Source organism: Sapajus apella, unplaced genomic scaffold (assembly GCF_009761245.1).
Source record: "Sapajus apella isolate SASKATOON/1434 unplaced genomic scaffold, GSC_monkey_1.0 scaffold140, whole genome shotgun sequence".
Classification (NCBI taxonomy): domain Eukaryota; kingdom Metazoa; phylum Chordata; class Mammalia; order Primates; family Cebidae; genus Sapajus; species Sapajus apella.
The window spans coordinates 2,320,112-2,333,310 of record NW_022437080.1 but is presented as its reverse complement, the minus strand read 5'-3'; the positions used below and the strand labels follow the sequence as shown (position 1 = coordinate 2,333,310).

The 13,199-nt window shown below is 54.4% G+C and overlaps 1 protein-coding gene across 1 annotated transcript in view; it reads right to left on the bottom strand.

The window, feature by feature from the left end:
• Positions 1-1,050: 1,050 nt before the first annotated feature.
• Positions 1,051-13,199, bottom strand: part of HS6ST1 (heparan sulfate 6-O-sulfotransferase 1) — a 51,333-nt gene continuing 39,184 nt past the window's right edge. The window contains exon 2 of the mRNA XM_032263980.1: positions 1,051-4,358. Within this exon, the coding sequence (XP_032119871.1) occupies positions 3,650-4,358 (709 nt within the window). The 3' untranslated portion in view covers positions 1,051-3,649. The remainder of the gene's footprint in view (positions 4,359-13,199) is intronic.

Sequence of the window (13,199 nt, the reverse complement as noted above, 5' to 3'; positions counted from 1 at the left end):
GTTGGCTGGAGTCTGAGACTGGGGTTTTAAAAGGGCAGCTACGTTCTGTCTCCTGCCCTACTTGTGCCGTGACCCTCCCAGAAACACCCCAGTGACCTTTGTCACTGGGATGGTGGCGGGTACGAGCTGGCAGGTGACTAATATGGCTGGCTTGCCTCAGGGGCCCAGTGGGGAGGCTGCCGGGAGGCTGGACTTCCCTGGTCCAGGGAGCTGAGCCACAGCTCCCCTGGGCTGATGGAAGGTGCCTTGCCCAAGGACCTTCCTGCCCAGTTTCAGCAAATCTGACCACTAGGAAACTGACATCTGCAGACCTTTTAAGACAGCTGGCCTGTATGAGTCAAATACATCAATTCTAAGAAAGATGGAAAAAAGGAGGGGTGGCTGGCACTCTCCTCCATTCAGGGAGACAGGAGAGGCACCTGGAGGGCCGTGTGGTCCTGGGGCTATGAAATGCTCTGAAGATGTCTCTGGGACAAATGGAAGGTCCGGATACTGGAAAACATTGCTGTATCACTGCTATTCAATCTGGGGGCCTGGAGAACCGGGTTGAGTTTTGTGGGAGAACGTCCTTAGGAGACACGAGCTGATAGATTTAGGAATGTGATATTCTGATGATCACAACCTACTTTCAGATGTTTCAGAAAAGTGTGTGCATGTATGAGAAAATGTGGGCACAGGGTAAGAGAAGGTGACAAATTTCGGCTAAGAGTATGTGAGTGTCCATGAACTATTCCTCCACCCTCTTTGTCATCTGAAATCTTTCGAAATTTCAAAAGACAGGGAGGGAAGAGGTTAATGAGGATGTAACTGAATGGCGCCAGCCTCCCTCTCAACTGGTGTCATCTTCCCCAATGCTGTCATTAATGATTAATAAGTGGTTCCTCTTTCTGGTGATGACAAAGCCCCATTTTTTCTTTCAGAACGCATTACTTAATGTAACTTCGCTCACTGAGCCACCTGCACCTGTGCGAAGCACCCCACCCTCGGGCCTCCGTGTGAGACCCCACTGGCAGGGGCAGCTGTGCCCAGAGACCACAGCACACCTGCCACTCCTTGTCAGGGTTTATTTCATCGGCTAACATTCATTCTTGACCTAGACAAAAACAATTAGATGATTATGACTTGCTTTTCCATCATTAACTTGTTTTTTTGTATGAATAACCAAAAAATTTTCTTCTCAACACTTTGTTTTTTTAAAGAAGAAGCTATAAATAAATAAAGCTTTAAACGATCCTGGGTTCAAGTTAAACAGTTCCAGTTCCCGAAAAGTTCACAGCCTTGTGTAGGAAGTTCTGCTGTTCCTGGCTTCCCCCTCCAGGGGACGTTTGCAGGTCTGGGGGTCCTGGTGACTACACTGTTAGCTCCGCTGCCTGCCTGCTTCCATCCCCCAGGTGGACAGAGTCCTTACAATGTAGGAGATGCTGCAGGCAAAGGAACTGTTGACCCAAAGCAGGTGGTCTGAATGGGAAGTGCCAGGCTGGACCACTCGGGGGCTAAGGGCACTGCCAGCTGCCGCCGCCTCTGAACCCTCCGCCTGGTGCTGGCTTAAGAGGAGACTGCTTTCCAAGTGCAGCAAAGAGACTGAGGAGAGACCCGTGCTTCTGTGAGTTGGGACGCAGGGCATAAGTTAACACATATTCCAATATGTACAAAACAGAACCTACGCTCGAGCCCGCGTGCCCAGGAAGGCCATGGTGGAGGGGTCACCTTAAGCCAGGCCTCTGGCTGGGTGTGTACCTCCTGCTGGGAGGCCATGGTGCCCCACGTGGCTTGTGCAAGACCCCCATGCTCCCCTGAACACGTTCTTCCTGCTCCCAGTAGCGCACCCCGCCCCAGTGTTGTGTCCAAGCAGATTCCCAGTGACCCTGACCTCCCTTTGAAAGAACCATACCACTAAATTCCCTTGTGGCACCCGCTTCCTTACTGTGACACTCCTACCAGGGAGGTGGTCCTGCACTGTGCCATCCACCCTGTGCTGTTGACCACCCTGTCCTTGCTCCCCAAAGTAAAATGGGGCCAGGGGCCTGCATGCCAGACCTCAGCGGCAGCAGCCTCATCTGACCACACTTTCCTGTACTGAGGAAGGCGCTTGTGCCCATGCCCATGGTGACCCACCCACGTCTCCACCCTATGGCGGGGCAGTTGCAGTGGCTGAGTGAAAGCGGGGGCAGGAGAGAGGACCACTGCGAGTCCCAGCCAGTTGGCCTGCAGAGCCCACCGCCCTGCCTCTGAGTCAGCCTACAGCCTGAGCACACCAATCTGCTATCTGGGGGACCCAGGGCACCTGGGTGGGCCCTCCTACAGACTCCAGCCTGGCTTTCTAGGGCACAAGGGATGGGACAGGGCACAGGGCAGGCGCTTACAACAGATATGCAACATGGCTTTTAGGAGGGCAATCGCAGCCGGCGGGGAAACCTGTGGTGCTGCTGGAACAGAGCATGGCCAGCCTTTTGCAAGGGGGTGGGGAGGGCTGAGTATCTGGTGACAGGGAAGCCACCTATAGCTGTTTTGCCAAGGCTAGTTGAGAATGTGAAGGCTCGAGTCCCCGTTCCCGGCCATCCATTGTGGCCTGAGGGGATGGCTCCTGGGCAGGGGCTATGGTCCCAGGCTCCAGCCGATGGAAGCCTGGTGAACTTCATCCACATACTGGTGGGAGCAGTGGTATTTGAGCTCTCAAGTACATGTCTCGGTGATGGGGCCGGAGCAGCCTGCCAGCAAATCCCAGTGGGTCAGAAAGGAGAACAGACACAGGGGAGCTCTCGGTTCCAGCTCTCCCTGTCTGAGCCAGGTGTGCCCGTGTGGTCACCTCCAAAGCCGGGGACTCAGGCACAAGTGGCAGGATCCCTGGCCAGAGCCTCGTCACTCCTGGGCTGCCAGTCTGCCAACAGGCAGCTGTAATGCTGCCTGAGCCCACTCCCTAAACCCCGCCTTGGTCTGAGGACTGCAGGAAGTAGGTGGGGGCCTGAACGTCAGCTTTGGCCTCCTGACCCAAAGCATGGAGCAGGACTGTGGATTCTGACCATGGACCAGAGAGGGGAGTGGGCTTCCTGGGGGCTGGACTCGAGTGTTCTCTGCCTCAGATGGGGTGGGCCCTGAATTGAGGGAGCTACGGATGAGTGAGCGGGTTGGGGGAGGCTCCCCAGGCCCTGGGGCATTGCGGGCAGCCAGAGAGGGAGGGGCTATGAGATGGCCTGGAGCTGGGGCAGTTGCGGGAAGCTGGTCTCACTCCTAGCGGCCTGGACTGCGGAGCTGAGAGCGAGCGGTGTGCATAGTTGGTGAGGGACACACTCCCAGCCTGGCAGGTCCACTTTCCGCTGTCCTTGTCTCTTGTGCAAACCTTCAGTTTTCGTGATAAACCCAAGGGGGCCAGGAGAGCAGGCACAACCCCTGCTCTGGAGGCCCTGCCCTGCCCTGCCCGTGGCATCCTTGGAGCACGCTTTCCTCGGACCCACTGGGCTGCCCCTGTTGATTCCTCACCCCCGCCCCCGCCCAGCTGCACCACGTCCCTGCTGTTTTTCTTTCAGGATGCAGCTACCTCCGTGGAGCAGGTGTGGGCTGCTCTTCCCGTGACAGTCTTGGGTGGCCCTGTCGTCTGTCCTGTTTTACCCCCCACATCCCCCGAGAGGCCTCCCCATGGCCACCACCGCCACTACCACTTCTCAATGATGTGGCTCATGTAGTCCTCGGTGGGCACGCGGCCCGGCTCCTCGGCGTCCTCCCGCGGCAGTGCCTCCTTGGCCCGGTGCAGCAGGTGCTCCTCGCGGCTCCTCAGGCGCTGCTCCCTGCGCTCCAGCTGCCGCTTATACTGGTAGCGCTGCTGGAAGAGGTCCTTGGCATAGTCGTACAGCTGCATGTCCAGGTCGTTGAGCTCCTCGATGCGCCGGATGGTGTCCTCGTCCACCTCCACGCCGCCCGCCCGCGTGCTGTTGTACTGCATGAAGGGCCGGATGAACTTGAGGTTGAACGTCCGCTCGAACAGGTACTGCGTCTTGCGCTGGAACTCGGTCAGGCCGAAGAAGGCCATGCCCCGCAGGTTCTTCTTGGCGCTCTCGAGCAGCAGCTGGGCCCGCTTGCCCTCGGGGATGAAGGACAGGTTGTAGCAGCCCACCAGGCTCAGGTCGGCCAGCATGCGCACCTGGCGGTTGTTGGCCAGGTTGTACGGGCAGTCCATGAACTCCTGCAGCGTGCAGCCCGACCAGTCCGTGCCCTCGTAGCAGGGCGGCAGCTCCTCGGGCGTGGGCGTGCGCCCGTCACACATGTGCAGCGACGTCTTCCACGTGGCCCCCCTCTGCACATGCCGCCACTCACTCAGGTAGCGGGACACGGGGTCTCGCAGCAGGGTGATGTAGTAGAACTTCCTGCAAGGAGACGGGAGAGGTGGTGAGGGCTGTGACGCAGCATGAGGGGGCGCCTGGGGCTGCTCTGAGTTAAGGTCCCCACTCAGGAGTTTGGGCTTCACCTCTGATGCTGACCAACCCCTGCATTTAGCTCTCGAAACAGCCGTTTCAAAACCAGCATCAGAGATGCCAAGGAGCATGCTACAGTCATATGGCTACCCAGGGTGACCACCACGTCGCCCTGCAGTGCCTGGCACGGCTCCTCTGGAGGGACAACCTTTCTCCTGCTGGTGGGCGGAGCCACTAATACTTCATCCAGGGAGGTCCCAGAGCCATGGCCGCCTGAGACCAGCAGTGCTCACGAGCTGATTACAGCATGGGCACAGTGCCACCCAAGGAGCCACTCAGCAGGAGCAGAGGGTGGGCAGGGGCCAGCCAGGGTCACCTCCAGACCCAGGCCACAACCTACCCCAGGGTCCTGCCAAGGCAGAACCCTTGAGGAGCTCCCAGCAAACGTGGTGTAGGGAGGACCCGGCAGGACTGAGCTGCCGACCCCAGGCTCAGACCTCACACGCCCCAAGGCACACCTGGCCCTTCCCAAGCACCCTGCACCCACCGCCTGCCTAGTACCTCCCATCCGAGCTGACGGCAGCAGCTCCTGGGCACTTCCGGCCTCAAGGGCCTGAGGGCGGGACCTTCTCCTTCAGTTAGCAGGTAAGACAAACACCTTAGAATCGAAAATGATCAAGGCCCAGTGAGTGAGGGCCTGGGGCAGCCAGGGCAGGCTTCTGCTCCTGTGTCGGGCTCACAAGGCCCTGACTGCTCAGAAGAGAGACCATCCACGCCCTTCATAGCTGACCCTGAGTCCAGGGGAGGCACAGGGCCATGTGCACCTCCTCGCCACCCTCCTGTGGGTCCTGACCGAATGGATGGAGACAGGCCAGTGTGGGCTGAACACAGAAAACCACAGTGTGATGTGTCAACCAACTGACAGGCTTGCCCTCCTAGCCACTCTATGACCCTGTGAGTCGGCCATAAGGACTTTGGCCCCAAGAGGGACTCTGAGGACAAGGATGCACTGTGCATGGTTCAGCAGGCCCCGTCCAGGAAGCACACCCATCTCAACTCCTCTCCCATGTTCAGCACCCTGCATCCACAGGCGGGTCCTTCAGCCCCAGTCCCACACCCACTCAGGGACCATCCCTGCAGCCCGAGGCATGCCTCCATCATGAGCTCTCCAGGCACTAAAATGACTTGGCCTTTTTCTTTGTGTGTGAGCCACTTACAGAAGCTGTGAGCAATTTACTCTTGGGTTTCTGAAAAAGCTGGGAGGGTGAGCTGCTCAAGACGGGCACTCATTTGGAAGCTGTCAAAGTCTGGGGCCCTCAGAGCACTGGAGGCGAGGCTTTCTCCTTTACAGCCCCAGGCCTGGCCTCTCTCCTCTGCCAACGCCTTCTATGCACAGGAGGCCCAGCAGGCACCAACAAGGGCAAGGGCACCTGAGACAGCCGAAACCCTCATGGTCCCTGGAATGATCAGGCCTGTCAGCCTCACCAGTCCTTCCTGCACCCATGTCCCACATAACCCTTCTGGACCAAGGCCTCCTGCTGCAGGGACAGCTGCTGGGGACCCACACCAGGGAGGCAGGTGTGTGCAAAGACGTGCATCTTCTCATTAGCAGTGCTGGCCCAGTGGCTCTGCATCTTATAGCAAAATGGCACAATGGACACCGAGACTGGGGGAGCCTGAGGAGCCGACTGAGGCCCGTGGTCTAAGGTCAAGAGACTTACACCATCTTTTGCACCTTCTACGCTCAGAACATTGGCATGCACTGGGTCCCCTGATTCTGTCCCCTAGACATGGCCTGTGGTAGAGACAAACGGCCAGGTAGACCCTAGAAGCTGCCTATGAGGCAGCCAAATGTTGGTGTCCCCACCCTTTTCTGTAGATGTGACAGCTGAGCCAGGTGGGGTGACCTGCCCTTGGCCACTGTCCTGTTCCTTTCTACCCCTGCCTGGCACACCTCTCCAGTCAGTGGGCCTCTTCAGGCGCCAGAGGCAGCCAGTCCCATGCCCACCATGCGGAGCCCTTCCCTCCCTACTGCCTTGTCCCCTTCACTCTGCTGAACACAGCAGGCACTGCTGGCCACAGGCCCGTCCTGGTCATCTTCTGCCCTGGTGCCCCAGCTTCGCCTCACGCTGTCCCACCTCCCAAGCCCCATCCTCTTTCCTCCACTGCATGCATTGCCAGATGCATCTGCTGTTTACGTTCCAGTCTGTCATCTGCCAAAAGGTGGGGAGGAAGCGTCAAACAAGCAGGCAGAGGGCGGGGTATGGTGAGGTGCAGAGGACTCCCCAAATGGCCCACTCCAGATCTAGGCAGCTCTCTGACATATGTTCTCTGGAGGTGCCAAGGGGGTGGCTCATGGCTCTGAGGTTTGAAGAATGTTCTGTGCACTCAAGGTTGTTCCCAGCCCCTCCCCTCAGGAGCCCAGGCTCATCTAATCCCTTCCCTGCACTCCCTGCAGGAAGTTGAATGGTCTGTGGTCCACAGCAGTCATCCCTGCACTGACATCTGGGACCCCACAAAGCGGGGGCCTTTGTGTCTGTCACTCTCCAGCAGGGTCTATCCATTCAGGTGCTCCAAGTGCCTGCCAGCAAGGCTCCAGAAAGAGGGGAGTGAGAAAACAGAGGACAAGAGATGATGAGAGAAATAACCAGAATTAGAGTACACAATTCACTGAGACTGAAAGGGCTTACCAGGTGCCAAGCAAATGAATGTGTGGACCCAACAGAGGACTAAAAAGTTGACCCTTGAAGCATCTGGACAGAAAAAGCAATAAATAAAAGGGCTTGCTTCTCCATCACCGTATGTTAGAAACCAATGGAGCACAGTCGTCAAAAGGCAGAGGGAAAATGACTAACTCGATTTCATACCCAGCCAAACTATTAATCAAGTGTGGAGGACAGTAGAGACATCTTGAGACATAAAAACACTTAGGAAATTTATCTTCTGTGAATCATATTTTAGGAAGATCCTGGAGTATGCATCTCATTTAGCAAAAAAGGAAAAAAAAAAAAAAAAAAAAAAAAAAAAGAAAATAGAAAACTGAACTTGGGAGCCAGGAGGCCCAACCTTGTGGGGGTTCCAGGATGTCAGCAGAACATCCCACGGGGCCTGGCAGGAGCAGGGGGACAGAAGCTCTAGGAAACAAACAGGCAAAGGCCAGGCGTGGTGGCTCACACCTGTAATCCCAGCACTTTGGGAGGCTGAGGTATGTGGATCACTTGAGGTCAGGAGTTCAAGACCAGCCTGGCAATGTGGCAAAACCTTGTCTCTACTAAAAATACAAAACTAGCCAGGTGTGATCCCAGCTACTTGGGAGGCTGAGGCAGGACAATCACTTGAACTCAGGAGGTGGAAGCTGCAGTGAGCTGAGATTATACCTGGGTGACAGAGCAAGACTTCATTTCAAAAAAAAAAAAAAAGAGGGGGGCATGGATAGATGGCCTGACACAACTAAGTATTTGTTCAGAAAAAAATTAACGGTAGGTGCATGGCAGATTCTGGAATCATTTGGAAAAAATTAGTCCATGAAGACAGAAAATAAAGCAAGTATAAAGACCAGACAATCATTAATTCCAGGAAAAACAAAAAGCTATATAGAAAAGAAAATGAAGTATATCACTTGACTCAAAGGTAAATGATGGTTTTGAAGGCATCATCGTGTAAACTGTGTCACTGATTTAATAAAAACGTGAGCTTTAACTGTATGTGGGTGATGGGTGGGGTGAGGACAGACTGTGTGAGCGTGTAAGAACACTTGACCTTCATCTATCAAAACAAATAACACAGAATATCTAACTCAATACATTAAGAAATAGCACTACACATTATTTAGAAATACGCCAATGTGCGGATCACAAGGGAAAGAGATCGAGACCATCCTGGCCAACATGGTGAAACCCCATCTCTAATAAAGATACAAAAAAAATTAGCTGGGTGTGGTGGCGTGTGCCTGTAGTCCCAGCTACCCGGGAGGCTGACGCAGGAGAATTACTTGAACCCAGGAGGCAGAGGTTGTGGTGAGCTGAGATCGTGCCACTGCACTCCAGCCTGGCGCCTGGTGACACAACAAGATTCTGTCTAAAAAAAAAAAAAAAAAAAAAGAAATACGGAGGTAAACACCAGAATACTGAGAAGAGCTGCAAATTGTTCTCTGGAGAGGCTGGAAAGAAAAAGCGGACCTGCTAGTTTTCATCATAGGCTGATCGGAACAATGTTTTTAAGTATGTATATAAACTACTTTAACGAAAAAAATTAACAGTAAAAGAAAACAATGAGGAAACTGGCCAACAAAGCCTATGGAAAGAGGCGCTGCTGCGTCAGTGATGGAGGCCGCGGCACAGGAGACACGTGCAACACCACAGGAGTGGTGGGAAGACAGCCCGGCGGCGGCTGGGGGGCACGAGTGCAGGGCGGCCCTCCTGCCATCTGCTTACGGACGTGAACAACACAGTGAGGACAGTCACCTCCACCTGTCTTCACTGGCCACAAGGTACACACACCCCACGATGCGGGGAGTCCTCTCCCAGGTGCACATCGCAGAGAAGCCTGGCTGTGCACGCCGGGTGTGGGGTGGGCTGCAGTGGCGTTCTGGTAACAGCTCCGAATGCCCGCCACGGTGGCGTGCTTACCTCCATGGGGGCATATTCCATTCAGCAATAATAATGACAAATGGCCAGGCGTGGTGGCATGTGCCTGTAGTCCCAGCTACTCGGGAGGCTGAGGTGGGAGGATCTCTTGAGCCCAGGAGTTCTGGGCTGTAGTGCGCTATGCTGATCGGGTGTCCACACTAAATTCGGCATCGATATGGTGACCTCCCGGGAGCAGGGGACCACTAGGTTACCTAAGGAGGGGTGAACCAGCCCAGGTTGGAAATGGAGCAGGTCAAAGCTCCTGTGCTGATCAGTAGTGGGATCGCACCTGTGAATAGCCACTGCACTCCAGCCTGGGCAACATAGCGAGACCCCGTCTCTAAAAAAGAAAATAAAATAAAAAAATAAAAAAATGACAAATGACAGCTACTCACAATGCCATGGGAAATGTGATGAAAAAGACTGCACATCAAGACTTGATTATGATGGTAACATGTACTTTATCAAGGTCTCAAAAATAAATCCCAAGAAAACACTATTCGGGGATACACATATATATGTTGAGATAGCAATAATAATAATAATAATTATTTTGAGACAGTCTTGCCCTGTCACCCAGGCTGGAGTGCAGTGGCGTGACTTGGCTCACTGCAATCTCCGCCTCCTGGGTTCAAGCAATTCTCCTGCCTCAGACTCCTGAGTAGCTGGGATTTCAGGCATGCACCGCCACACCCAGCGATTTTTTGTTTTGTATTTTTAGTAGAGATGGGGTTTCGCCATGTTGGCCAGGCTGGTCTCAAACTCCTGACTTCAGGTGATTCGCCTGCCTTGGCCTCCCAAAGTGTTGGGATTACAGGTGTGAGCCACTGGGCCCAGCCTGTTTTTTTTTTTTTTAAAGTGGTGAGCTGAAACAGGAAAATTCAAGTCAGAGGCTAGCCCTGGGCATGGGGCTGGGAGGGCACTGATCATGTCCTCGAGTCACCAGTGAGCAGCAGGGGTACAGGTGTTCACTGTTAGGACTGATTTCCTGTGTATGTTATACAAGTTCTTTTGTAAGTCCCCAACACTTGTGTAAAGAAAACTCTACAGAAAGACAAAATCGAGACCCTGGAAGGCAGCCTGAGAGGCCCAGCTGGTCTTCCAGGTGAACCAGTCTTGTTAAGCCAGAGCCTCTGTCCTCCAAGCTCCCACCTCCTCTCTACCCTTTGATCTGCCTGCAACCCCCTCCCACCTCTATGCCCAGCAAATGCCAGGAGTCTTTGGCACTTCTTCTCCCCTCTCCTCCCCTCCTGCGAGCTACGCTGCTATGGTGAGCAACGCAGGCTCCACAAAAGGGGTGGAAGGCCCCTGTGGGTATCCATGGAGGAGGACCACCCCAAGGGTGGCCGGTTTCCAGGGCAGTGGGGGTTGCCCTGCGGTTTGGTAACTAACCATGCATTAATGAGTCTGAGTGCTCCGTGGCCACTCTGGGAAGGAACCACGGTCCTGCCAAGCCTAAGCATCCGGCTGGTGGTTGGTTCGCCGTCCAGGAGTGCCTTGGGGATGCACAACAGAGCCCCTTCTCTCCTGAGGGATCTCCCTCACTGCTGCCAACCTGGTGCAGGAGGCTGGGGACCCTGATCAGTGACTTTGCTGGCAAATGATGTTCTTTCCAGGGTGGCAAACCTCTGGTACCTTCTGTCAGCACAGCCCTAAGCTGTGGTCCTGGCTGCATGGCACACACAGCACCCTGACCTCCATGGCAGGTCTTTGTGGACACATATGAGTGCCATGCACTGGGACAGACCCAGGGCTCATAGCGTTCAGCCCTGAATGGGGCACTCGCTAGTCACTCGAGGGTGACGGGGAGACCCTGTCCGCGCCACTGTCTGCTCACTACCATCATCCAGTCAGTGGGCAGCAGCTGTCATGTGTGGCCAGCTCTGAGGTCACACATCTGCAGCTGGGGGCATATGTGTCTGTGCAGCTGGCCTACATCCCTCCCTCTCACAAGCGGCGGGGGGTCAGCCCCTGAGACCCTCTGTGGGTAACAAGACAGCTTCTCCAAGGGGGGTGAGGGCATGGCCAGTGAGGCTAAGGCACATGGGCAGGGCCAGACCAAGGAAGGTCTGATTCACTCTATAGGAAAACGAGCTTGGATGGGTGATGGCCCTGAGTGTGAAATTCACATGGATTTCAAAGATGAAGCATGAAATGTCAAAAAAACTCGAAACGCACTATGCAATAATTCTAGTCTGCACAAACTGCATCGTCCTGACAGCCCACAGAATGATCGCCTGGACCATGTGCTTTGGCATTTGATTATGCTTGGTTTGATGCCTTCTGTGATCTGACATTTTTCAGGGCACTGGTTCTGTGCACCCCACAATCATGTAAGATCTAGGTACTGCTGTCAGGGCGTGGCCAGTTCTAAAGTCCAAAGAGTCTGGATTCTTACAGGATGCACTTAGAACAGGCCTGGGAGCCCCACTCAAACACAGGGCACCCCGGGGAAAATCCTGCAGGTGCCGCCCATGAGCTCTGAGTGCCTTCCAGGCGGGAGGGTGGGGCAGGCAGGCAACAGCCGAGGCCAGTCTCAGCCGGGTCGGGCACCGCAGCGCATGGCACCTGTCCCTTGCTCCTCCAGTGGGCCACACCCATGGCTGCAGGGGGCTTCATTTTGTCTCCTCTGCCTTGGAGTGCTGATCTGACCCAAACTCATGCCTGCATTTTCTCATTGCTGACTGCCTTCTAGAAGCTCAGCACTCCAACCAGAAACAAGATTGCAAACCTGGTTCAGGTCCTGTGGAAATCCAGACCGGGGTGTGGGGGAAGGAGGGGCATAGGAGACTGGAGCCTGGGGAGGGGCTGGTGTGGTAACTCCACCTCCAGGAAGGTGTTGGCCCTGGAGGGAAGGGCTGAGACATGGCAGAGCCGCCTCAAAGGAGCTGCAACTGCACCAGAGTGTGAGCTGTCACAGGGAGTCGCAGCCATGCAGGCACACAGTGGACAGTCCTGCGGCCCACAGTGGGGGTGCCAGGACCTCAAGACATGGGGAAACACCTGCACCAACCCCTGGAGCTGAGCATGGGGCTCCATGAGAGACGGTCCATCCCACCCTGATGTGCAGGACAACGGCACTCTGTGCTCATGATTTCCTAAGATACTGTACATACACGCTGAGAAAACACACCACCCAGGACAGGAATGGATTATTCAGTGGCTCTCTCAGCAGTGACATTATGAATTTTTTCAACATTTTACCATAAAAATGTTTCAACTGACAGGAGTTGAGAGTTCAGTGAAAACCCATAAGCTCAAATGTGACCGCAACATTTTCCTTTATATATTTCTATATTGTCTGTAATTAAACATTACATAAACAACCTAATAGGAAATATGACCCAAGGAGAAATTATTTATATGAAATAACATAATGAAATCACAAAAGCCTCCCTGCTGCCTCCTGCCAGTCCTGCTTGAGTTTACTCAGGCCCCTCCCCTCCCATGCCCAAAGCTGATGGGGTGGGGGAATTCCATGAAGGGTCTAACCCACAACTTTCCAGACTCACACCCTGAAACTGGCAATTTTTCTACCAGTGCCAACAGAGGGAAAGCTCCTTAATTGCGGGTGAGGATGCTGTCATTTAGCATCGAAAGGACAGAATTTTTTTTTTTATTTTTTAAGAAATACTGTTGTATTACTTTTGACTCAGTTACTGGAAGAAAATGAACGGTTTTCCTGGCTCAGAGAGAGCCCTTGGGGGTCCAGCTTGAGTGAAGCTACAAGTATGCCCTGTCGTCACATTCCAGCCCCCAAGGACAAGGACATGGCGTGGTGAGGGAAGCTCTGAGAGGGGTCCAAAAGTCCTCTACTCCAACATGTACTTTCATCTCCCAGGGACTGGGGTCCCACCATGAGGACAGAGGCCATACCAACAAGGTTGCATCTCAATTAGTTTTAAAAACCACACTCTAGGCCAGGCGTGGTGATGTGCACCTGTAGTCCCAGCTACCTGGAGGCTGAGGTGGGAGGATCACTTGAGCCCAGGAGTTCAAGGCTGCAGTGAGCTGTGATCGTGCAACTGTACTCCAGCCTGGCAACAGACCAGGACTCTGTCTCTAAACAAAACAAAACAAAACAAAACCTGGACTCCAAGGGACACCAGAAATTCAGAGAGGCAACCTCGGAGAACATTCCCCTGAGGACCGCGTCAGTACCTGG